The sequence below is a fragment of the Narcine bancroftii genome, chromosome 1, assembly GCF_036971445.1.
Source record: "Narcine bancroftii isolate sNarBan1 chromosome 1, sNarBan1.hap1, whole genome shotgun sequence".
Lineage (NCBI taxonomy): Eukaryota > Metazoa > Chordata > Chondrichthyes > Torpediniformes > Narcinidae > Narcine > Narcine bancroftii.
The window spans coordinates 259,726,838-259,753,178 of NC_091469.1; the positions used below are offsets into that span (position 1 = coordinate 259,726,838).

The 26,341-nt window shown below is 43.1% G+C and overlaps 1 protein-coding gene across 2 annotated transcripts in view; it reads right to left on the reverse strand.

Annotated features, from left to right (window-relative positions):
- LOC138742305 (plakophilin-3-like) overlaps positions 1-25,614 on the reverse strand; it is a 69,758-nt gene extending 44,144 nt beyond the window's left edge. The window contains exon 1 of one of the 2 annotated variants that reach the window (XM_069896564.1): positions 25,489-25,614. Coding sequence is in view for 1 of the 2 variants with exons in the window: in XM_069896560.1 (XP_069752661.1) it covers positions 1,937-2,138 (202 nt within the window). In the remaining variant the exon portion in view is untranslated. Of the gene's footprint in view, positions 1-1,936; positions 2,803-25,488 lie in introns of those variants that run through there. The other variant, XM_069896560.1, reaches the window with a different exon arrangement.
- Between the last annotated feature and the right edge of the window lie 727 nt (positions 25,615-26,341).

Here is a 26,341-nt window from a genome sequence, read left to right on the forward strand (position 1 = left end):
CACAATATGAAGAATTCTATCATTCTATTTGTGCCATTAGAGTAAAGAGGTGAAGCTGGGCTGGTCAACTTTATAACCTTAGAAAATGCAAATGAGACATGCAAAATTTGAGAAGGTATTAAGGATTAGAAGATTAATTGGAATGATAAATCTTGGAATAATATCAAAGTAGAGCACGGAATAAAGCAAGATCTTTCTTCCACAAGCGCTCCCAGTTTAGTCCTACATAGCAAATTTACAGATGGCGAAAGAATGGGGGGGGATTTTCAACCATGGTCTGTCTGGATCTTATCTGGATAAGACATTATCCCAGTACACAAATGCTCTCTTTCAAAGAAAAAAATTGATACGTTTGCAACACAAAGTATTTATCTGATCTTTGCACCTTGAACATAATGAATTCATTGCAGCTGAAATAGTGTAGTAATCGTGAAATCTGTGTAAAATTTAAACAGCAACTATGCTCTTCCAGTGTTTATACAATCATTGATTGAAATTTCACAAAATGTAATTAGTGCATCCTACATGTGAAACAAACCTCAAAGCATCAAATAATGCACAACTACAAATTATATGCATATTCATACATCAGATTTGTAAATTATTTTGTTAAATGCAAACTCAATATTTCCAATATAAAAACAGAAATCTTCAAGTGATAATTGCAGTACTCAGTTATTTCATTAAGAACTTTTTTTTAAAGTTTGTTTTTTTTTAAATGAAAAAGGACTTACATGAAGGCAGTTGACCAAAGGTTTATATAGTGAACATATCAAAAGCAAATTAATTCATGGATACCTATTAATGTTTAAACATATTTCTTATGTCCCAATGGCAAAGCTGCACTTTTAATTGAATATGATGTGCAGTCCATCTATTTTGGTTCAAAATTTAAGGTAGATCTTGAAACCACACGTACAATAGAACTTTAAACAAATCTGTGAAAGTTCCAAAGGTTTGTTTAATGTTTACATCATTACAGGCAAAACTCTAAAGTTTGTATCTCTCACCAAATACCAGAAGCATTAGTCTCCGTGGGGGTACAATGTACCATTGTTGGTACAGTTTGACTCTCATCTCTCTAAGTATTTTAGTTCCTAGTTTTAGAATACAAGTCAATTATGGATTCAAACTTTGCTGCCCCTTTGCATGGGACTGGCCTTCTGGATCAGAGGAGTCTTTTCAGTTCTAATGTGCATCAATGCAAATAATCGAGTGAAAGGTGTTTGATGAACCTAGTTTTTCTCTCTCTCTCTCCAGATGCTTCCCTACTTGCTATACATCCCCATGCTGCTTGAAATTTTGTTACACCGTTGGTTACCAGAGGTTCCCCTAAATATTTGGGGGATTCATTCTCTGCCCTAGCTTTTCCGTGGAGAGGTTTGTTACATCAGATTGAGGATGGTACTGAGGCCAAAGGTTTGACACTTCGTGTAGGATCAGAGCATGCACAAGCCCTGCCTTCCAATTAAAATAAAATGCACAAATTCAAAGCTGGCCAGGGCACAAATAAAAATCGAAGCAGGGGAGGGGGTTAATTAAAGAAGAGTGTGAGAACATTTCTGAAAAGTGGACGAGTGTGATTGATCAAGCGGCACCAAACCAAGAAGGGGTTAAAACCTGGGCGCTGCAACCCTGTAAGTGACACCTTTGCAGAGAAGAGTAGAACTCCTCTGACAAAGAACACGACAAACCTGAACTTTAGCCGAGAGGACTACGCCCAGTTAGTTATCAGTTAGTCACCTCCATTCGTTGACAGAAAGAGATTCGCCCACTTTTTGTTTTAATCCCTTCTAAAAGCACAATCCAGCGAGGGGAATGAATGTTCCTGTGCTTGACCCCCCCGCCAAATCCAGTGCACCTGGAGAATGCAACAGAAAGGGGCTTTTAACAATGGGAAGGGCGAGGGCGTTAGGATGCCTCGGGGAGCTCTTACCTTCGTGAAGCGAGCCCGCGTACGAGGAGCCGCCGCCGCTCTTCAGCATGGTCAGGACCTGCTCCTGCACCCTCATGCTCTTCTGCTGAGCCCGCTGCTGGTACTCGATGCGCTGGTCCAACTGGCTGTCGGACGGCACGGCCAACGTGGAGACCGGGGCGTTCGTCGGCAAAGTGGACTTGAGAAAGCGAGCCTCTTGCATCTTCAAGGGGGTGGGTTAAATTATCTATATAGTTTTTCTAAAACCCACAACGCGCGTTCGTGCTGCTGCGGACACCCAACCCCCGCCGCAAGCTGCCCTCTCTGATCTTTCCTGCCGGCTTCACACTGCGAGGGGGGGGAGGGAGGTGGGGCGATGCCGCTTGCTCTAGGGTGGAGGCTGTGCCCAGCCCTGGCTCGGCGCGACGCTCCACCTTCCCAGGTGAGTCAAAGCCCCCGCCCCGCTGAGCGATGTCCCACGCCACGCCCGCCCGGCAAGTGGTGGGACGGGGTTCGGCCCGACTGCCTGGTGGTTTCCCCCTTGATTCGTCTTTTCAAAGCGACTTTTTTCCTCCTAAATTAGGGCTTCCTTCTGAACAAAAAAAAAACCCTTTCTGCTGTGAGCAACGTTGAAGGTTTCTGTCGTCTCTCAATAAGATTATGATAATCTGACCGAGCCACTTGGGATTGGTTTTGTTCAGTCCAAATAAATTCAAAGAAAAACTATTGCAGGTCCTGTAGTTTCCAGAATTGGTCAAATTTAGAAATCTTCCAATATTTTTATTAATTTTAGGTTCCATTGGTACAAAACAATAAAACTAATCTCACATAGCCATACAAATAGGTAGCTATAATAAGGCTACAATAAGGCTGTAGCTTGAATCCACACACGCACTAGTAGAGTGTATTCGACACTGAGTTTATTCGTGGCAGCTCTACCTTTTATAGCCAGCTCGGCGACATCACCACTGGGGCGTGGCTTGAGTGGGCCGGCTGCCGATTGGCTATCTCGGATGCCCAGGCCCCGATTGGGGGCCCCCTGCGTTCCACCGGCGGCGATTGGTCGGTTTCACCGCTCTGCCGGTGGCCTATGGAAATGGGCGCACGGTGCTTTGCTGGTCGTCGCGTTCAACCCCATCAATCATCACAAAAGGCTGGAGTTGCGAAACTATCAGGCTTTTATCAACTATGGACTGGAACGGCCGTCAACCTCATTGACTGATTGAGGCAGAGCGGAATGGGAAGCAGGCAAGGGGCTATGGGCAGGATTGGTCTCGGGCTACTGACTAACATGAAGAATCCACTACTAATAATGTAAAAATGGGTTCAAAAACTAATTATTCTTACAAATGTAGTAATCAAACATATTTTAAGTTAAAATTTCTAGTCTAGACAGACCTGCCAACTGCTTCCAGCATGTTCTGTTTTTAGTTTACATTTGCAGTATCTACCATGCATTTATTCTAAAGTATCACAGCAACCAGTGTGGATTTATTGCAACAACTCTTCTTCTGGCTCTCCATCCCATAGGATGATGACAGTCCCTTTCTGTCAGTTTGTGTGGTTTGGTATGAGGTTACCCCACTCCTCTGAAAGGAACAGTGTGTGCATGAATGGATTTAGGTGAGTAGGGATTGAACAGGTCCAGACCCACCCTCTCAACATCCCCTCCTGGATCCAGTGGCATGGTGAGATCCAAGATGGCTGGGGGATGTTCGGTTGCAGTGAATGGCCAGACTAAGGGATGTCCTTTCTGCACTTCACAGCACGTCTTTGCTGGAGGGCTGTTGACCCTACGAGAGGGTTCGTCCGCCCTTTGATAGGTCTTGTTTTTCATCCTGTGGGGTGTCTGGCCACCCTCCCGTACCAGGCGAGCCCAGTGGGGGACTCGTTTAGACGCCGACCACATGACCATGCGACAGGTAGTACTGGGTTACTTGGTACTAGAAGCACTCAGGCAAGTGACCTGACCTGCAACAACAATGGACTTCCTGCATCATAAACAAATAAAGCATTGGAGTCATTTCCAAATACTTGTTTCCCCGCTGTGTCTGAGGGCCTGACCCACTCTGAAATTGTAGTTTCAAAAGAAAATAAATCATCATCGATTATATATATGAAAGAAGCTTCTGCTAGTAGCTCTAAAATGAGGGCAGCACATGGGGTTAAAAAAAATATGTTGTTTATGAAGCAGTAAATACAAAAGTCTGCAGATGCTATGATTTTAGTCAATACAGAAATGCTAAAGGAACTCAGCTGGTTTCACTGCGTCCATAGGAGATAAAGATATAAATTTTTAGGGCCTAAGACCTTCTTCAAGGTATGAGTAAAAATTAGGCAAGGGGCCTGTATTAAAAACCTGGTAAAAGAATGGGATGGGGAGGAGTGTTAATTAGATATGATAAGAGGAAAGGTGAGAATTGATGGGGGAAGGAGGATAGTTTTTGGCTCTGTGAAGGGGGACAGAGGGAAAAGGGGAGAGAGAGCTAGAGGAAAGGAGACAAGGAAAAGATTGGCGGGGGGGTTGGGCCTAGCAGAAACCAGAGAAGTCAATGTTAATGCCATCTGGTTGGAGGGTACCCAGATGGAATATGAGGTGTTCAGTCCAGCATTGCATTAGACATGTCAGCAAGGGAAAGGGAAAGGGGTGGGGAATTGAAATGCATTGCCAAATGGCAGATCCATGCTATTGCGGCAGACAGAGCCAGAATGCTCAACAAAGCAATATCCCAATTAGTAAAAAGGGGAAGCAATGTTAAAAAGGAAGCTGAGATGAAAAGAAATGTTTTGGTCGGTCTGATGGGCAAATGGATGAGGTCTAATGGGAGGGGGGGGTCAATGAAAAAATGAATTGCGATGACTATTAGGAGCTACTGTACTGTATACACCAAAGGATGGTCAAAATGGTGAAACACAGGCACAGATATCAGATGAATGCCAGGCAAATTCTGGGTTAAGGACAGCCACATGCAAGGTGCTGTGGAAATATGAATTATTGTGCACTCATTGTGCATCAAGCTCACAATAGATTGAATCCAGCAACATTTCAGGGTTTTTTTAAAAAAGAATGGTTGTTGCTGAGACAAAAAGGCCAAAACCAGGTCATGCAGATCTATACAGAGCAAATGCATAAAAAACAAATTAAGATTTAAAAAAAAACTGCCGGGATAGCTCAAAGATAAAATGTACTTTTTAATTCCCATATATCTTCTATTTTGTAAGAACAGAATTTGGAACATGGACAAGGCTATTGAATGAACAAGGGAAAGTGAGAAATCAAGGGGTTTAACAGGTTCATTGTTACCATTAGCTGGCTGATATCTGCCTCTGGTATTTGTCATCTACCAAAAGTAAACTTGGGTGTTCTGACGGAACTGCTACTATCCTTTGCTGAACCTCCACTTGGTGGACACTGTCAAGCAACACATACTTTTGCATATGCCCTCTTTCTTAGCCAATCACCATCAACCCTCCTCCACCTCACACTACCCTTCCCCTAACCACCTCCCTCCCTCCATTCATCTCCATCATGAGTCCATGTTAAAGATTTGGCCATTCAGCTCCCTCCCCTTTCTTTCTGGTTTCCTTTCTCCAGCCTTCTCCCTCCATACTCCCATTGGCTCTCCCAATCTACCGACGTTCCCCCTCTCCCACCACTTCCTGACATTTCCCACTCCCTTCTACCTTGTTTTCCACTAATTGATCACAAACTGTATTCTGGAGAAAGGATACTCTCCTGTCCCCACACATTCCCTCCTCCCTTCCCCCCCCCCATCCCCATCCCCAGCATCCCTCATCCGCTTCCTTCATCTCTGTGCTCTCACCAGGTCAACTAGTTCCTTCTCATTATGTCAATTAGGCTGGTTAATCCTTCCAGTATAATTCTGACCACACCTTCAAGCTTTCACCCAAGTGTAAATAAGCTCCACATATTTACCAGATTTCAGATTTTATTTATTTACTGTCAGAGTACATACATGACATCACATACAACCCTGAGATTCCTTTTTCCAGCGGGCATGGCAGAATTACCACTAATTGGTAGTGCAAAAAAATAAATTGTGCACAGCATAAAACAAAGAATTGTAAACAGATAACAAATGTAATACAAAGAGAACAAAAAAGAAAATGAGACTCTGACTGAGTTTGTCATTGAGGAGTCTGATGGTGGAGGGGTAGCAGCTGTTCCTGAACCTGGTGGTACGAGCCTTCCTGATGACAGCAGCGAGAACAGAAGGTGTGCTGGGTGGTGTGGGTCTTTAATGGTTGCTGCTGCTTTCCAACAAAAAGGTTGGGTCAGATACAGCAATGAGCTCTCTGAACCCTTCTCCATTAACAATGGCGTGAAGCAAGGCTGCGTTCTCGCACCAACCCTCTTTTCAATCTTCTTCAGCATGATGTTGAAACAAGCCATGAAAGACCTCAACAAAGAAGACGCTATTTACATCCGGTACCGCACGGATGGCAGTCTCTTCAATCTGAGGTGCCTGCAAGCTCACACCAAGACACAAGAGCAACTTGTCTGTGAACTACTCTTTGCAGACGATGCCAATTTAGTTGCCCATTCAGAGCCAGCTCTTCAGCGCTTGACGTCCTGTTTTGCGGAAACTGCCAAAATGTTTGGCCTGGAAGTCAGCCTGAAGAAAACTGAGGTCCTCCATCAGCCAGCTCCCCACCATGACTACCAGCCCCCCCACATCTCCATCAGGCACACAAAACTCAAAACGGTCAACCAGTTTACCTATCTCGGCTGCACCATTTCATCGGATGCAAGGATCGACAACAAGATAGACAACAGACTCGCCAAGGCAAATAGCGCCTTTGGAAGACTACACAAAAGAGTCTGGAAAAACAACCAACTGAAAAACCTCACAAAGATTAGTGTATACAGAGCCGTTGTCATACCCACACTCCTGTTCGGCTCCGAATCATGGATCCTTTACCGGCATCACCTACGGCTCCTAGAACACTTCCACCAGCGTTGTCTCTGCTCCATCCTCAACATTCAGTGGAGCGACTTCATCTCCAACATCGAAGTACTCGTGATGGCAAAAGCCGACAGCATCGAATGATGGCAGAGGCCGACAGCATCGAATCCACACTGCTGAAGATCCAACTGCGCTGGGTAGGTCACGTCTCCAGAATGGAGGACCATCGCCTTCCCAAGATCGTGTTATATGGCGAGCTCTCCACTGGCCACCGAGACAGAGGTGCACCAAAGAAGAGGTACAAGGACTGCCTAAAGAAAGCTCTTGGTGCCTGCCACATTGACCATCGCCAGTGGGCTGATATCGCCTCAAACCGTGCATCTTGGCGTCTCACAGTTCGGCGGGCAGCAACCTCCTTTGAAGAAGACCGCAGAGCCCACCTCACTGACAAAAGACAAAGGAGGAAAAACCCAACACCCAACCCCAACCAACCAATTTTCCCTTGCAACCGCTGCAACCGTGTCTGCCTGTCCCGCATGGGACTTGTCAGCCACAAACGTGCCTGCAGCTGATTACCCCTCCATAAATCTTCATCCGCGAAGCCAAGCCAAAGAAAAACATTTAGATGTGTGTGAGTGAATGATCAATTTACTTATCTTGGATTTATAAACATCTTTTTAAGGAAAAAATTTCTATTTTATTTAATCATGTTAAATTACTCTTATCAAGATGTTCACCCTTATCTATTTTTATGAATTGCCTTTTCAATTCTATTAAAATGAACATTCTACATAAATTTTTTTCCAATTTATACCAGTTATCGTTCCTATCTGATTTGCTTATATCTTCTTATATATGGCAAGGAAAATTCCCCCACTTAAATAAAGTTCATCTTCAAAAAGCTGAAAGGAATAGTGGTTTGCCATTTCCTAATTTTCGATTTTATTATTTGGCAGTCAGTATACGTAACTTGATTCTTCTGCTACAATATGATAATCGAGTTGACCACCCTACATGGATAGAAATGGAGCTAAATTTGGTTACAAACACTTCTATTATGGCAATTCTATGGTCTTCTTCATCCTCTTTATATAAACTAACTGTTAACCCAACAAAGAAGCACAGACTGGGAATATGGGCACAGTTTAGAAGGTTTTGTGGATTTCAGAGTTTTGCTCTCACCAGCCCTATTATATCCAATCCCCTTTTTCCACCTTCTTTACAAGACACTGCCTTCAGTGACTGGCACAGTGATTCAAAGACCTTTTTATTGGCAACAATTTTGTATCTTTCAAACAATTGGTGGTAAAATGTTAATTTATCTAGAACTCATTTTTTAGATATTTACAAATTAGTCACTTTGTTCAATCTCAGTTCCCTGATTTTCCTGGAATCCCTGTGGTGACTGTTCTTGACACCTTTTTTTGATCTACAAACTTCCCATAATGGCTTAATTTCTCTATTTTATGATAATTTGGCTGATCTAAGACTTGCTCTGCCTGGGAGCAGGATTTGAATCTTTCATTGATGAGGTTTAATTTGTTTAACACGATTTCCCTTTGTTCACAGCATTGTTTGCTCCATTTTAAAGTAGTCCATGGAGCACGTAGTTCTAAAGTTAAACTGACTTGTTTTTACTCAGACATAAATCCTTAAGGTGACAAATGTAAAATAGGGAATGCTTTTTTAGTCCATATGTAATGGGCCTGCCCTAGCCTAAAAGAATTTTGGAAAGATGTTTTTCAAACATTATCAGTAATTCTTGGTTAAAATTGGAACCTTTTGGGGTTAGCTCAAAATGTTGATTTATCACTGACTTCAATCCAAAGCCGAATGTTACCATTGACAGCCAGAGGTGAAATTTTGATGAACTGGAAAGATAACACTACCTACACATAAGTCTAGATAAAAATTAAATGTGCTATTCAAATTTCAAATATTATGTTTCAAAAGATATGGGGCCAACTTATGGACTACTATCATAATCTCAATGTTTAATTTTGTTCTAGAATTTTGGCGCTGTCGAGTTGGTGTCACTTGATTCATATGTCAGATATCAACCTTGCTTAGAGGATGGGGTTTTGAATTATTTTCTCTTCCCTTTTTTATATTTTTTTGTTGTAAAATTTTGCTTTATGTCATAATTGTGCACTGGTTTTCCTTATCATGAGAATATTTGTATTTTTTTGGAATTTTTCAGCACATTGTATAATTGTAGTGTTTAAAATTAAATAAAAATATGTTAAAAAGAAAAATGTGTGTGTATATATTTATACATATATATATGTGTGTGCGGGTGTGTGTGTGTGTGTGTGCGCGTGTGTGTGTGTGTGTGTGCGCGTGTGCGTGTGCGTGTTTATACACATCCATACACTATACATACATACTGTTTGTTTATATAATGTTAATTTACTGTGTGTGTGAGCCTGGTGGGCAGCTCGCTTCTTTGCCAGCAGCTCCTGGATTTCCTGGTTGTTTTCGTCGAACCAGTCCTTGTTTTTCCCGGACGAGAAGCCCAGTACCTCTTCAGTGGATTGCAGTATGGTAGTCTTCAGCTGATCCCAGAGGGTTTCAGGGGATGAGTCCGTGAGGCGGATTGCTTCCTCGAGCTTTGCTTTGAGGTTTGCCTGGAAGTTTCCTCTCACTTCATCTGACTGCAGGTTTCCAACATTGAACCTCTTTCTGGGGGTTTTACTGTTCCTGGACTTTATATATATATATTTATATGTGTGTCTATATATATATATAAATATATATATATATATTTATATATAGAGAGAGAGAGAGAGAGAGAGAGAGAGACACACACACACATGAACTGTATGTATATACAGTATATATGTATAGGTGTGTATATGTGTGTATACATAAAATATATTTATTTTATATGTATGTATACACACATACACACACACACACACCACACACACACACACCACACCCACACCCACACCCACACACAAACAAAAGACCATTAGGCAGGATATTATAACAGATTATAGCAGAATTTAGATTCTAAATCAATTGAGAAGGAATGGCAAAAGGAATTTTACTCTGACAAGTATAAGGTTTTGCACTTTGGTAAGTCAAACCAGGGTAAGATTTACATAGGTAAAGTTAGCGTCCAGGAGAATATTGCAGAATAGAGAGACCTAAGGATTCCCTGAAAGTGGCAATTTCCATTGGAGCGAGTGTAGAAGGTGTTTGGCAAGCTCACCTTCATCGGATGGGCTATCAAGGGCAAAAGTTGCGACCTCATGTCAGAGCTAATCCAAGCATTGGTAAGTCCATACTTTAAGTATTATGTACAGTTCCAGTCGTCCAGCTGCCCAAATGTTATCAATGAGTTGAAAAGGTGCAGAATTCACCAGGATGTTGCTGGGTTTGGAGAGCTTGAGTTGTCAGGAGAGATTGGTGACTCTGGGCCTTTATTCCTGAGAGCAAGTTCCGGAGGGTTGACTTTCATGGTTAAAATGAATGCTAACCATTTTTCCAGTGGGTAGACAATTCTAGAGCTAAAGACCATTGGTTTAAGGTGAGGGAGGAGAGATTTAAGAGGGACCTGAGGGGCACCTTTTTCACTCAGAAGGTTGTCTGTATTTGAAATGAGCCACCAGAGAAAGCTGTGCAAGATTCAAAATACACTTGGACAGATCTATGAATAGGAAAGGCTTGAAAGGATATGGACCCTAGGAATGTAGCCAAATGGGACTAGCCCAGAATGTTAACTTGGTTGGCACTGATAAGTTGGGCCAATGAGCCTGTTCCATATTTCCATTTCCTTGTTCCCCATTATAAAGTATCCTGTCATTGCCTGTAACTTGCTCTCTTGGTCTTTATTTATTTCTGCATAAATATGAAAGCTCTGGCAGTTCACCTTTATGATTATTGGCAAATTTGTTCTCAAGAACAACTTAATTTTGTGAATATTGTGGCTGCATTGAAAGAGACACTTTTGTATTCTGTTTACAGTTTATAAAAGGTTGTCCAGTTTGAAAGGGTCATTTTCTGTGCCGTACATGCCTTTTAGGGATGTTCTGTTGTTATGTTTGTCTCTAAATATCTATATGTTAGAACAAGCTTGTGTGTGCTGTCTTGGCACAGAACCTAGAATGTTGTAATTAATATTAATTGTCACATGCATGTACATTTGTACTGAAGTTCTCATTTGCTGCAACCAGATCATTCATTAAAAAAAAAATATAGGATATATTATCCATATAATTTTCTAATTTACACAGGTCTTTAACATTGTTTCAGTTATGACACCACTATTGAACAAAGAGTGCATTTACTCTTCTGCACTTTTCTATTCATATTTTACCAATAGCACAATAACATGGATGCAGAAAATCTAAGTACCAACAGTGAATTCTGGAAATGCTCATCAGCTTGATCATTCTCTTTGTGTAATGTTAACTTTTTCCATAGATGCTGAATGAGTTGCTGTATGTTTCTAGGATTTTATGCTTGATATTTCTTTTCCTAGATTTATGGTGTAATTTGCAATGAACTTATGAATTTAACACACCTATTTATAATTAATTTCGTGAACTTTATAAACAGTAGCTTCATAACACATGATTGTACCCTCGATTCCTATATTCTCCAGCATCACAAAATAATATCTCAGCCTCTATTTCCTCAATGTCCCTTCAGAATAGTTCCCCCATCACTTTGAAGAAATAAGAGCCAGTGATAGTTGGGTGTAAAATAAAAACAATATCATTAAAACTTTAGTGTCGGAACCAACGGCCAAATGAGAATTTGAAGTTTGAGAGAAAAAAAACACCAAGGATAACAGAGAAGGATGATCAATTACAGTGCAGGGATAAAAATCAACCCACAATATGCTGTACTTTAAAAATCCCTTCGGACGAACCTTACTGAGTTCAGGAATGAAAACAAGATGTGTTTTCTTTCCCAGGCCAGAATTTAAGAAATATCACGTTGTAACAAGAGTAGTTAGTATCTTTTTGTATCAAGTTGAATGGACATCGGCAAGTTCTTAAATGTAGGGCTGATTATGAGGGGGCAATTGCACAAAACAAATAAGAGAATTTTATTTCACAAGAGGATTTTCGTTTAACAAAATATCCTCTTGCTCCTTTGGATTTGCCAAACAGTTTTCACATTTATAATATAAACCCCTGTGGTGGTACATGCAAGTCAACAGGCAGGTAACAAAGTGCCTGTTCGACAGTGGCAGCACTGAGATTCATTCAGCTGACTATGGCCCACTCCCTGAGATTAAAAGTCCACCCCACCACCTGCTCGATTGCCCTTGCCGCCAAGGATAAGAATGTTGGTACCCATGGGTGCTGCTCTGCCAATATAACTGTGGGAGGAGAGACTTACACAGGGTTCAGACTCCTGGTCATGCCCAAATTCGGCGCCCCAGTCCTCCTGGGCCTAGATTTCCAGTGCCACCTGCAGAGTGTCACCGTTGCCTTCGGGGGGCCCCAACCTCCACTCACATTACACAGCACACCAACCTTCCAGCCCTGGCTAACCTGCGGCCTCTCCACACTACACATCACCCCACCAGCGCTCTTCCCACATCTTACTCTAGGCTGCAAGCTGAACGCCGCCAGAAGTAGGCGCTATTGCACCGGAGACAGAGACTTAATCAAGGCAGAGGTGCAGCAACTCCTGGTGGAAGGTGTCATGGAGCCCAGTAACAGCCCTTGGAGAGTTCAAGTCCTGGTGGTCAAAGGGGGAAGTAACCCGAGGATGGTTGTGGATTATAGCCAGACCATTAACCAGTACACCCAACTGGACGCCTACCCCCTGCCGAGGATCACCGACTTAGTCAATGAAATAGCCCGCTACCGGGTTTTCTCCGTGATTGACCTGAAGTTGGCATATCACCAAATTCCCTTCCACCCGAAGGACAAGCCCTACACCGTCTTTGAGGCAGACGGGCACCTGTACCAGTTTCGCCGAGTTCCCTTTGGGGTCACAAACGTGGTCTCCGTCTTTCAGCGGGACATGGATCGCATAGTAGACTGGCACAAGCTGAAGGTGACATTCCCGTATCTGGATAACATCACTATCTGCGGCCGTGACCAGCAGGACCACGATGCTAACCTGGAGAGATTCCTCCAGACGGCCGCGGAGCTGAACCTCATTTTCAACAAGGAGAAGTGTGTGTTTAGCACCACCCGCCTCCCCATCCTGGGGTTCATCGTGGCCCATGGGGTCATTGGCCCAGATCCAGAAAGGATGCGCCCACCCACGCTAAAGGCCCTCCGCAGATGCCTTGGCCTATTCTCCCATTACACGCAGTGGATCCCTCGCTTCTTGGACAAGATCCGTCCACTGGCCCAAGCTACAACTTTTCCCCTCCCACCCAAGGCGCAGACAGCCTTCATCCTCATCAGGCAAGACATTGAGGATGCCACAATGCAGTCTGTGGATGAGGACTCCCGCTTCCAGGTGGAGAGCGATGCCTCCGAGGCAGCCCTCGCCGCTACCCTCAACCAGGAGGCTTTCTTCTCAAGAACCCTCCACGGCTCCGAGCTAGGGCATTCCGCCATTGAAAAGGAGGCCCAGGCGAATGTGGAAGCGGTCCGCCCCTGGCGCCACTACCTGACCGGCAGGAGATTCACCCTCCTCATGGACCAGCGGGCCGTGGCATTCATGTTTAAAACTACCCACAAGAGCAAGATCAAGAACGACAAGATCCTGGGCTGGAGAGTCGAGCTGGCAACCTACAGCTACGACATCCAGTACTGCCCCGGGAAGTTTAACAACTTCCCCGATGCCCTCTCTCGCACCTGCACGTCTATGCACGACGACAGGCTGCAGGCATTGCAGAGTCCTTCTGCCATCCGGGTGTCACCAGGTTGTACCACTTCATTAAGTCCCGGAACCTACCGTACACCATCAGGGACATCAGGGACATGACTGAGGCCTGTCGGGTCTGCGCAGAGTGTAAGCCCCGTTTCTTTCACCCACTCCAGGCCCATGTTGTAAAGGCTACTCGGACCTTCGAGCGTCTCGGCATGGACTTCAAAGGGCCCCTGCCTTCCAAGAACCAAAACATCTACTTCCTCACAGTAGTGGAGGCGTACTCACGCTTCCCTTTCACTATCCCTTGCCTGGATACCGTCATCAGGGCCCTGGGGCAGATCTTCACCATATTTGGCTACCCTGCCTTCATCGACAGGGACCGGGGGTCTAGTTTCATGAATGACGAGCTGCGCCAGTACCTGATAGCGAGGAGCATCACGACCAGTCGCACGATGAGCTATAACCTGAGAGGCAATGGGCAAGTGGAACGTGAAAATGCTGTGGTCTGGAAGGCAGTCCTCCTGGCTCTCAAGTCAAAAGGGTGGGCCATTGAGTACTGGCAGGACGCCCTTCCTGAGGCGCTCCATGCCATTCAGTCGCTGCTGTGCACGGCTACCAACGAGACCCCTCGTGAACGTCTGTTCTCATTCCCCAGGAAGTCGGGAACTGGAATGCCCCTCCCAGCATGGCTCACATCCCCGGGACCAGTGCTCCTGAGTAAGCACGTACAGATACACAAGGCCGAAGCCCTGGTCGAGCAGGTCTTCCTCCTACATGCGAACCACAACTAAGCCTACGTTAGGTTCGGCAGTGGCAGGGAGGACACCATCTCAACCAGGGACCTGGCACCAGCAGGAGCACCCACCACACCACGTCATCCTTCAGCCCAGGACGACACTGACCAGGCAAACATCCCCATCCCTAGGCAGGTATGGGGCGCACAGGACCTCCTTGACCACCAGGGGCCCGCTTCAGCCCTGGGAGACGAACCTGCCCCCCTTCCCATCCAATCGACCCTCTTACATCGACCCTGGACCCCGGCCTCCCCTCCGCGCAGCATCACACCAGTCATACAGACCCCTGCCGCCACCCCCCCCCCACTTCCCCTCCGACCAGTGACCAGGAGCCAGTCCTATGACGGTCACAGAGACCCCAGCGGCCGTAGGATCGTCTCAACCTATGAATATTTAATGTTGTATAGTGGGTACGATTCCTTGTTACTGCCCCCCCCGGGACAAGTTTAAAGAAGGGGTGAATGTGGTGGTACACCACTGGCCTACTGCAGGGGGCAACCTCTGTACCTGCAGGAGTGTAAAGGGACAGGATATCACCTGGCCGGCTATCAATCAGTCGGCCTGAAGGGATCAAGCCCCACCTGGGCAGGTGTCCATCATCCTCCAGGATATGCTCCTGCGCCGGCCTCCCGAGGCCTCACTCAGAGTTAATGCAGCTACTGTGGAAGTCTTTGTGGATTAAAGCCTGTTGTACAGTCTTTACCTTGTGTGTGTCTGATTCTGGCTAACAGCGCACCACAACCCCATTAATTTGACTTTATTTTTCTCGCAAGGTTTGGTCGAATATTGTACAGAGTGAATTATTATAATGGAAATCAGTTTCTTGACAGTATGGGCGAACAAGTCTTGATTTGGGAAAGAATACGAACTGTATAGATGCATTTATGATGACTAAATAGCAAGACAGTATTGTAACACCACTGCCTGGAATTATAAGTGAGGATTTCAAATGGTAGGTGTGTTCAATTTAACAAAACATTGAAGATGGCAGTCCATGTGACAAAGTGAGTGTGGAAGATTAAATGCCTTGTGGGATCAGGGTGAATGCAAACACTGCAAATAGTTGGTTCAGTGGCTGGAGAGAGGAATGGAATCAGAGTCAGCGTTGTGGAATTTGTGTTTGAGGGTTGTGTGCAGAAGGGCAGGTACAAAGGTCAAAGACTCTGGCCTAGAAATTCTTTTGCAAAACCCTATTTCTCAAAGAAAAGTATTAATATCATTGAAAATTGGCTTCTCTGGAAACTAAGAAATGTTGTTCAGGCAGAAAATTCTGAAATAGCAATTCATACATACATCTGCTCTTCATCGACTACAGCTCGGCCTTCAATACTATTATTCCCTGAGTGCTGGACAAGAAGCTACAGACTCTAGGCCCCTGTACCCCCCTCTGCAACTGGATCTTTGACTTTCTCATCAGAAGACCACAGTCAGTATGAACTGGAAACAACGTCTCCTCCTTACTGATTAACAGCACAGGCTCACCCCCAAGGATGCGTGCTTCACCCACTGCTCTACTCATTATACACCCATGACTATGTGGCCAGGCATAATCCCGATGACACCACAGTTGTCACAAACAGCAATGAGAAATCATACAGGAGGGAGATTGAACAGCACTTTGAGTGGTGTCAGATCAACAATCTTGCACTAAGTTAGCAAAACCAAGGAGATGATTGTGTACTTCAAGAAGGAGCCAGGGCTTCCTCATTGAGGGCTCAGTAGTGGAGAGGGTCAAGAAATTAAAATTCATGAGTGTCAACATCTCCAAGGATCTGTCCTGGAGCCTCCATGTTGATACAATCACAGAGAAGGCTCACCAGTGGCTATACTTTGTGAGGTGTTTGAGGCAATTTGGTTTATCACCGAACTCCCATAAACATCTACGGGTGTACCGTGGAGAGCATTCTGACTGGTTACATCAGTATCTGGTATGGATGCACCAAATCTCAGGACAAGAAAAGAGGGTTATTAACTTGGCCTGCCACGTCACAGGCACCAGACTTCACTCCATCAAGGACATCTACATAAGGCGATGTCTTAAAGAAAAAGCAGCCTCTATCCTCAAAGACCCCCCACCACCCAGGCCATGCCCTCTTCACTCTGCTACCATCGGGAAGGAGATATAGGAGCATAAAAACGAGCACTCAGTGGCACAAGGACAGCTTCTTCCCCGCTCCCATCAGACTCCTGAATGATCAATGTACCAAAGACACTGCCTTACTTTTCGTGCACTATTTAAAAAAAAATCTTACTGTGGTAGGATGGTTATAGTATAAATGTTTATACTATGACGCTTTACTTCACCCATTTTTATGACTTGTTCATGACAATAAACCCTGATTCTGATTCTGGGATATTCAGCAGGTCAGGCAGCTGCACTGGAAAGAGAAATGTAATGAACTTCTCTGGTTCCTCAAAACTGGGTTTGAAGTTGCACTGAGGGGAGGTATAGAGGAATCATGGTGTATGACTGTGAAAGCTTGAGACAAAGATTGTCCACATGATAACAATTGGTTTCTGTGCCATACATGGGTAGGAACTGCATGCATGTTAATCCTAGGATGAGGATGCTTTAGAGAGGGTGCCGAGGAGATTTACCAGGAGGTTGCCTAGATTGGGAAACATGTCACATGAATGGAGGTAGACAGATCTGGGACTTTTCTCTTTGGAGCGAGGAAGGATTAGAGGTGACTTAATAAAGGTATACAAGATCATGAGGAGCCAGGATAGGGTGAACCTGTGTCAGGCAGGCAAACACCCCATCTTTGTGGCATATTTACACTCAGTCATTCATCTGTTTCCCCTATGCAGGGCATTCAAAACAGGCCTGAATTCTGTTGCAAAAAGAAATAACCAGCTACACAGAAGAAAGGATTCAAGGATGTGCCTTGAGGAAGTACACCAACCTCACTGACTCCAGGGTACCTTTGGCCTGTGACAACTTAGATTGGAGAAGGAGCATTCAGGATGGTGCTAAGAAGCTCAAATCATCCATCAGGCCTAGCAGAAATGCTAGAAAGGGAGCATCAACTTGCAAATTCCTCACCTGCCTGACCTCAATGACAAACTTGGTCAGAGACTCATTTAAGGGCTCTTACTCGTGCACTTTATTGATTTTTCTTTTGTTCTCTCTATATTCCACAAGTCAGTTTGTTTACATTCGTTATCTGTTTGCAGTTCTTGTTTGTTTAGATGTTTACGCTGTGAACAGTTTCTTTTTTTCACTACCAGTTCACGTGATTCTGCCTCGCCTGCAGGAAAAAAGAATCTCAGGGTTTTATGTGATGTCATGCACGTCCTCTGGCAATAAATCTGAAATCTGTTAAGTGCCTCCTAGCCCACTTATGACAAAATCCCACACTGGCCATATTATTGAATCATAATTGAATTGTATTTTACTTTTACCTTTTTAACCTTCAAATTTCTGGCTCTGGGCACCGCTGCATTGGGTCAGAATTTATTGCCAGCCCCTAGTCGACCATGAGAAGGAGGAATTGAGCTGGCTCGTTGAACCACTGCAGTCCTAGTGATAGTATACCCATAGTACCATTGAGGGGAGAGAGTTCTGAGGTTTAGATCCACTGATGATGAAAGACAATATATTTCCAAGTCAGAATGATGTGCAACTGGGAAGGAAAATCGAGGATGGTGATACCAATGCATCTGCTGCTTTTGATGTTACAATAAACTCATTGACTAATCCCAATATATCTTTTTAGATGGCAGATAACCGCAGGCTGTGATAGTGGTGGAGGAGATGCCAATCTGAGGAGGGGTGGGGGGGGGGGGGGTGTTTTGTTCTGCTTAGTGGTGATCTCCATGGAGCTGAGTTCATCCAGGCATGCGGAATGCATTCTGTCAACTTCCTGGAGTGCGATTTGTGGATGGGAGAAGGGCTTTGAGATTTCATTGGATAGTGCTCTTGTCGTAGGAAACTGCTCTTGTGGCAGAGGTGGGGATGTAGGCTTTGAATATGCAAGGGAACTGGGTTTGTGATAAAGCTCTAGGAATAAGAGTACATTGGAGCACATATAAGAGTAGGAATCCTGACTGTTACAGATTACTTGTGACCAAATGATATGGGTATCCTGATTGAAGTAGCAGTGCAATTGGAAGGATAAGGAGTTTGAAAATATTGTCATTGATCAAATGTTCATTGTTCAGGAGAGCTTGGGGGGAAATCACTCTCTGCTGACTATCAGTGGCTCCACCGTCCTGGTAGTCAACCACCAAATTCCTTGGCGTGCACCTGGCGGAGAATCTCGCCTGGTCCCCCAGCACCAGATCCATTGCCAAGAGGCCCAATCATGCCTTTACTTCCTGCGGAGGTTGAGGAAAGTTCAGCTTTCACCCTTCACCTTCACCACATTCTGTGTAACTACATCACCACCTGGTTCAGGAACTGCAACATCCCAGAACGCAAGCCCTTGAAGTGGATAGTGAGGACTGCTGAGGGGATCACTGGGGCCTCTCTCCCTGTCATGATGGACATTTATAATGACCATTGTCTGCAGAAGGCTATAAACATGGTGAAGAACTCCTACATTCTATTTTTCCTCCTGCCATCCATGAAGCATTCGAGCCCTCAAGACCAGATTGCGAAACAGCTTTCTCCCCCAAGCCATGAGGCTTCTGAACTCTGGGGATACACATGGCAAGCATATGTAATATAATATAATAAGTGATATGTTGTTATTAAAAAAAAGTTTCTGATGTAATTTACCATGGACCAGCTCCATGGTCCAGAGAAACGTTATCTCATTTTTCACTGTACACTGCAATGTTTATGGTATGAATGACAAATAAACCCAATGTGACTCAACCTCTTGCATCAAATTCTGCATCTTAGGCTTAAGGCTGGAGTTCTCCCTGGTTATGATGCTCAACCTTTATGGCCCAGGACCATGGGGGAGGAGTCATAGATATGAGTCATCCATGGGTGGGCGAGCTGCATATATACAGTAGTCAACCATAACTATATACAATGGAGGAAACATATCACCACAGAGGCAAGATTCACTTTTGAGAATGTGGCCAGTATTTGTTGCCAAAGTCTCTCAGCCATAAGAAAGTGGATTTGTGCCCTCCTCTGAAGTGTGTTAATTAGCTGTTGGTGTGACTCACTTTATCACAAATTTATCAGTTCCAATCTGCAACAAACATTTAACCACAAAAAGAAAGTTTACTGTATTTTAGTTGGGACACTTCCAACTTGACTAAAATCCCATGGCATTACCCTAGAGAAGAGCAGGGAAGATCTTGGTCAATAATTAACTCTCATTAGGAACATTTTGCCTGGCCAGTGACACATAACTTTTAGTGGGAACTTTCTGTCCACCTTTACTTCAACAACCACACCTAAAGTAAAAGTACTTAATTGACCCTGCGAACATCAAAGGTGGTATAGGAATGGAAGGTTGTTTTTTTTTATATACACACACTGTACTTTGAAATCATATGGAGAATTTCACAATTTTGATCCAGGATGAACAATATTTTTCAGTGGTGTCACTAGAGTTGGTGCCACCTAGTGCAGGTAACTCATGGTGTCACCACACATGAACCTCCTCCCATAATAGACCATACAGTATCCTTAATAATGTTTTTTGTACTAATGTTATTCATAGATCATAATTCTTGTATATCACTGAATGTAATGGCAATAGTAGTGAGATAAACAACTAGCATAATTAAAATTAAAGCTTTAAATTACAATATCATCTGCACAGCCTAAATGTATTTACATTTACATAGTTTCCTGTGGTTAAAGTGAACATTCAGTAAGAAAACAATAGAATTCGAAATAAAAACATTTAAGAACTACATCAAAATTATGTTGATTTTTAACGTTAAACTTTATTGTTACATTAACTGAGCGGAAGCTCCTTTTTTGATTTTTCTCCTTCTTTTCCTTTAATTACTACTTCATTCTCAAAAACGTTATTGATGTAGGTTCACAAACACTAAAGACCACAATATTGTAGCTAAAACACGAGAGAATTTGACAAAAGAAGCGACTATAAAAACACCAGCAGCAACAAAAACAACAGTGCATGCTTGTAGCAGGGGCAGACGAAGCCACATGATTCAAAGCATTATTGTAATTGGGTAAATCGACAGCTCTGACTGGAGCACATTAGAAGATTCAAAAAGTAAATTAGCATTGAGTTTTAGCCTTGTAGGTATATTGATACATGTAAGATGGGCTTACGAAAAATGTTTTTGTTGATATAATTAACTACAGGGATATTTTTATAAAAAATAATACATTTCTGTTGAAACACTGCACAAAAATGTTATAGACAGTCATTTTGGTGTCAGTTCCTCGGATGGTGTTACCTGGTGGGGTCCGCACCCTCTAGTGATGCTCGAGCTATTTCTTCAGATTGGAATGATATTACATGGATTTCCTGCTCATGGCTTTCAGCAACGAGGTGAAGAAGAAAGATACAGAAATGTTTTGTGAAAACCCCGAGTCCACCTGTCTAACTTGCTCATTACAACATAACAGAAAATCATTCAGTCTGGGCCCATGCCAACTCCCAGAAGATCAATCCCATCAGATCTCTCACGCCTATGGAAGTCCTTTGATTTTTAAAAATATTTTATTTTAGTTTTATGATCAGACAAGAATCAATAATTAACCATGACAAATATATTAAATAAATGAAAATGAATCATTGATACACAGTGTCCAAATTTCCAGAAAAGACCTCATCCCTCCTTCCCCAAACAAAAACCCCTTGAAAAGAAAAATGAAGGAAAAAAGAACAGAAAGAGAAATAATAGAGACATGAAATGAAGAAAAAGAAGAAAGAAAAGATAGAGGAAAGAAAGAAAAAGGAACTGTTGGGATCCGGAATGAACTTCAGAAAGTCCAGTTCTTTTTTTTCCCCTACCTAGATCTCAAATATGGGAGAATAAAGGATAAAAAATTCAAAAACAGTACGAGTGCCGAAACCTGTATTTGTAGATATGGCTGCTATACCTCCGAAAACATACTATATTTTTTTCCCCTTAAATTGTAAGTTTCTCCAGGGGAACCCAACTATGCATTTCCACATTCCATCGGACTATGTCCAGAAGGGAGTCAGACATTTCCTGGCCACTGCTAATGCAATCTTAAGAATTGGTTCCTGGACAGCGTCATTTTAGGTCTTACGTCCATAATATTTCCTACAAGAAACAATACTGGACTTAGTGGCAATTGCTTCCCAATAATCTGGTTTAATAAAATTCATACATTTCCCCAAAAAGGTTTCAGTTTAGAGCATGACCAAGTAAAATGTAAGAAGGTACCTACTTTTTCCCTGCATCTAAAATATATATCAGATACATTAGAATTTAATTTACGCAACTTCTGTGGGTTAAGAAAAATTATATTGCACCAGTCTATATCTTACATCAATTGTATTAGTCATGCAATGATGACATAAATCAGACCAGTTCTTATCATTAATGCTAATGTACATTTCATTCCCATCTTTGTTTTGATTTATATAACTCCCACTTAGGAGTGCCTGATCGAAGTAGAAAGTACATCACTGATGTCAATTTGCACAGCCCTTCGACTGGCATTGTCACTTACTTGCACCACGGCTTACTACCAGCATATTTTGGAATGGAAGAGGAAACTGGAGCACCTGGGGCAACCTTGTGCAATCACACAGAGAGTGGAGAAGCTCCATACAGACAACACCCAAAGTCAGGATCGAAAGTGGGCTGCAGTGAGTTGGCAGCACGACCAGCAGTGCTATGGCACTGCCCCATGCCGAGTGTCGTGCAACAGCAAAGCTATTTAAAAGTCCTTTATTCTTTTTTTCATAGCATTCATCCTGGGAACACCTTTCACTTTGAAAGGAAGTTCAATATCATGATTCATTTTGGAAAACTTGAGGTGAATAATCTCTCTGCCAGTAGCTACATGTTGGATGATTCATAGTTGTGTGTCTCTGCAATATGATTTTCTACACATCTCCTCAACCAACTGTTCCAGTTTTTAATCAAAAGAAAGCCCTCATATACCTGAATTCCCATCCATCCTTAGAAAATGCAAATATTGTACTTTGAAGTGTTCGTGGAGGCCATCACACGATCCAAATAGACACGATCTTCATAAACACCATCTTTGCTGATGAATATTTCTGGAAACTTTGTTTTTCTTTTCTCAAGATTTCAGTATCTACAGATTTGGCTTCAGTCTATTGTTATTAGTTTCATATGTTCTAATTTTGTATGCCTGTATTGTAACATTAACAAAATTATCAGATATTAAAGAAAGTCAATTTCACATTGGTTTCATAAGTGGGATTAACAGAGTGCCGGCCACAGCTCGTGGGGATACTGAGAAAGTCCCTTGAAGCAGACGGCGGCAATATCTGCACACCAAGGATTTTGAGGGTAATGTGGCGAGGTCGTTAAATCCACTGGATTGAAATTTAGACTTTGACAAGCGGTGACAGATGAAACATAAGAAGTGAAAAATAAGAATCAACTGGGATAAGCTGGAGAGAAACAAAGAAGATATATGAAGGTCAGCCATAGTTGTTGATATTTGGGAGAAGTGCTAGCATCAGAAGAATGAGGTTTTATTGATTTAAGAACAATATTCTACTCTGGTAATTATGTTAGCATTGAGTTTAATTTGTGAACCTACTTGTAAGTAATGCACATTGAAGGAGTCATTTTGTTTATATTTGTAGCCTTGGTTTGTAACAGCTGCTTAGCTATGGAGGGTGTGCAGATGCCAAATTAAACCTATGAGCTGGCCAGGTGGAGTCAGCCCCCTAGGGGGTCTATTCAGGTCGGCTGATTGACAGCCGCTTAGGTGGTCTTCCAGCAGGTACAGAGATCGCCCCTTCACTAGGCTGGTGGTCATATCACCGCAGCCTGTGAAGTATATAGCCCCTTTCACACTTGCATCCCAATAAATCGACCATTGTGTCCCGGGATAGGAATGGAGGGTTTGGCCTTTCACACTAGACCACTCCTAAACGGGACACTGAATGCTTTCACACTTGCAAGGGTTTATCTCCGGCGTTTGGTCTGTTCTACCTTTAATCGGAAGTGCCTGCAAAGCAATTGCCCGTTTCACACTTGCCTGATCACAACGCCGGCGTCTGCAGACGCCGGGGATTGTAATAGGGGTCGAGGCTGGAAATCCCGGGCATGAGATGGCGTCATCTGACGCCAGCGTTGAGCAGATTTTGCTTTCACACTTGCCACTTTAAAAGCTGATTGACATTGGATTCCTGGAATCATTTTCAAGTGTGAAAGGGGCTTATGGAGGAAAACATGCAATTTATGGAACAAAGAGATAGCAGTGTTTGGGAAACACAAATTTACTTTTACTGGATACATTCAAGCAATCCTCTTCTGAGTAAAAGAAATTCTTCAGAGTCTTCAGATAGGAGACCAGAAAAGCTGTTAACTAAGCCTTTGGTGGCAATTCCTGCACTCAGAAACCTGAATCAGTTCTTGACATTATCCCTCCCACCCTCGTGGGTCTCCCAAGCAGTCAGATCCAGAATAAATTTCATAATTTCATTGAGCTAATGAAGGAAAATTGATCTATTTTGGTGCTAATTTCAACAAGCTAGAAGTTAGTGACACCAGCTCATGACTTCTTACAGGCTGGGAAGCTCATCTGGAAATTGGATAGGAGTAAATCTACTGACTCTCGTATGACAGCACTTCTTGTTAGACGTGAGTATTAGCTCAGTTCAAGGCTAAATGGATTGGTCCTTTTAGGAGGGCAAAACTGAGACAATGGGAGCAGCACAAATAACAGAGACTATACTTCGTGAGGAGTTTGAAGAGATTTGGTATGTCTCTAAAGACTTGCAAATTTCTACAGGGGTACAATGGAGACCATTCTGACTGGCTGCATCACTCTTTGGGTATGGAGGGACCAATGGACAGTACAGGAAAAGACTACAGAGAGTTGTCAACTCGGCCAGTTCCATCATGGGCATCAGTCTTTGCTCCATTAAGGACACCAAAAAGAGGCGTTGTCACAAGAAAACAGCCTCTTTCCGCCCCAGCCGTGCCCGCTTCTCACTGCTACCATCAGGAAGGAGGCACGGGAGCCTGAAGATGAACATTGAACAGTGCAAAAGCAGCTTCTTCCTCTCTGCCATCAGATTTCTGGAATGGGCAATGAACCACAGGCACTTCCTCTACTTTTGCACTAATTTAATTATTTATTAGCCACTTTGCACCTGAAATGCTACCGCAAAACAACAAATGTCGTGATGTATCCCTGACGCTAAATTCTGATTCTGACCTAGGACTATTAGAAGATAGCAGGCTGACATTTTTAAGTATTTCAAAGTACTGCTTTTAACAAAAGAATCTTCCTGTTTAAAGCATTGAACAATTCCAAAGAATCACAACCCTCCGGGATTTAGAATGAATTGTGTCACTACAAATTGCAGTGTTTATAGCCAGTTTGATATAGCTGCTTTTGTCCAATTCCATGCGGCAACTAGCACTGGAGGCCCTGCGATCAGCAAGATAAGCGGTGTTGTAGCTGGAGGCAGAAGGAGCTGTTGAATGTTGCAGAAATTGCATGTCAGCTTAAAGTTCATTTGGGACCTAACAATATCAACAAAGAACCTGCAAAGCACTCCAGAGCAAGATGCCTTTTGTATTTCTTGTGTGTAAGTTCCAGTAACAGCGAGCTTCCCTTAAATTAACAGGTGACCAGATATCCTGTCAAGATTTAGCGTGAAAAGGAATCTATTGCCCACAGAATGGGATACCGACTTAGTTCCTTACAGCAGAAAATTACTTGAAGAAATGTCATATTAGTAATTAATAATATTTAAGAAAATACCAAGAAAACGAAACTGAAGCAAGATATTTCTTTTAACTCTGAAAGCCAGCAGAAGAGTTTTTTTAAAAACAGATACATTATCAAGTAACCTAATTAGGTAAATATAAAATGTTTTCTCATGACATGAGAACAAAACATAAACAACTAGTTAGGAAGTTCCAATATCTCTAAGGAACAGTCAGATTTTGCATAATTGCTTTAAAACATTATTTCACTTACTCAGGTAGTTAAGGATCTTGAAGTTTTTGCTTTGCTCTCTTTGCTTTGAAGGAGAATGTCTCAGTGATTATAATTGACAGCAATGTCATTTATAGGTGTGGACTGTTTCAGTGAATCCATGGGTGTGAGGTTAATAAACAAAATTTGTCACTATATTTAAGCATTGTCTTAAACTTACATCATTTTTTAAAAAAATTGGTAACTGTTTAGTGCCAATCCTTCGTATGCAAAGGCAGAGGGTGGGGCACTGCAGCAATAGGGAGTAGTAGGACCCTGTTTCATTTTTTAGGTGTGCATCACCTGCACCTGGACTGACGACAGTTCTTGCTTAAGTGGAATGAAATTAAGAAAGATAAGGAGGGTAACAGGTGATCCAAGTGAGGAGATGCACACTACGAAGAACTTGCAAAGCAGAGGTGTGTGTGTGCACAGCTTGGATGCCATATGTGGGATGAGAAAGGGTGGATATTTCAGGTTGAAGACCCGCGAGCATTACATCCAGCCATTTGCACACACTCCAAGCGTTCTGGGTGGTGCCACTGCCTCAGAACATCCGGATCAATCTGGAGCTCAAGTATTGTCAACGTGATGTTTGCACATGCACCCTGCAGGTTTCTGACAGTTGCTGCAGCTTCCTCCCACCTCTCAAAGGTGTGCTTGCTGGCTAATTAGCCGTTGTAAATTACTATGGTAGAATGGGTAAGCGGCAGGTTGATGGGCATGTGAGAGAGGAGAAGTTGCTGGAGTAGAGGAAATAAGGTGGTCGGGAATGCAGCTGCTTGACTGGGAACTGGCATGGTCTTCTGTAAATACATAAATGAAATGTAAATACCAATCAAATAAAAATTAATAA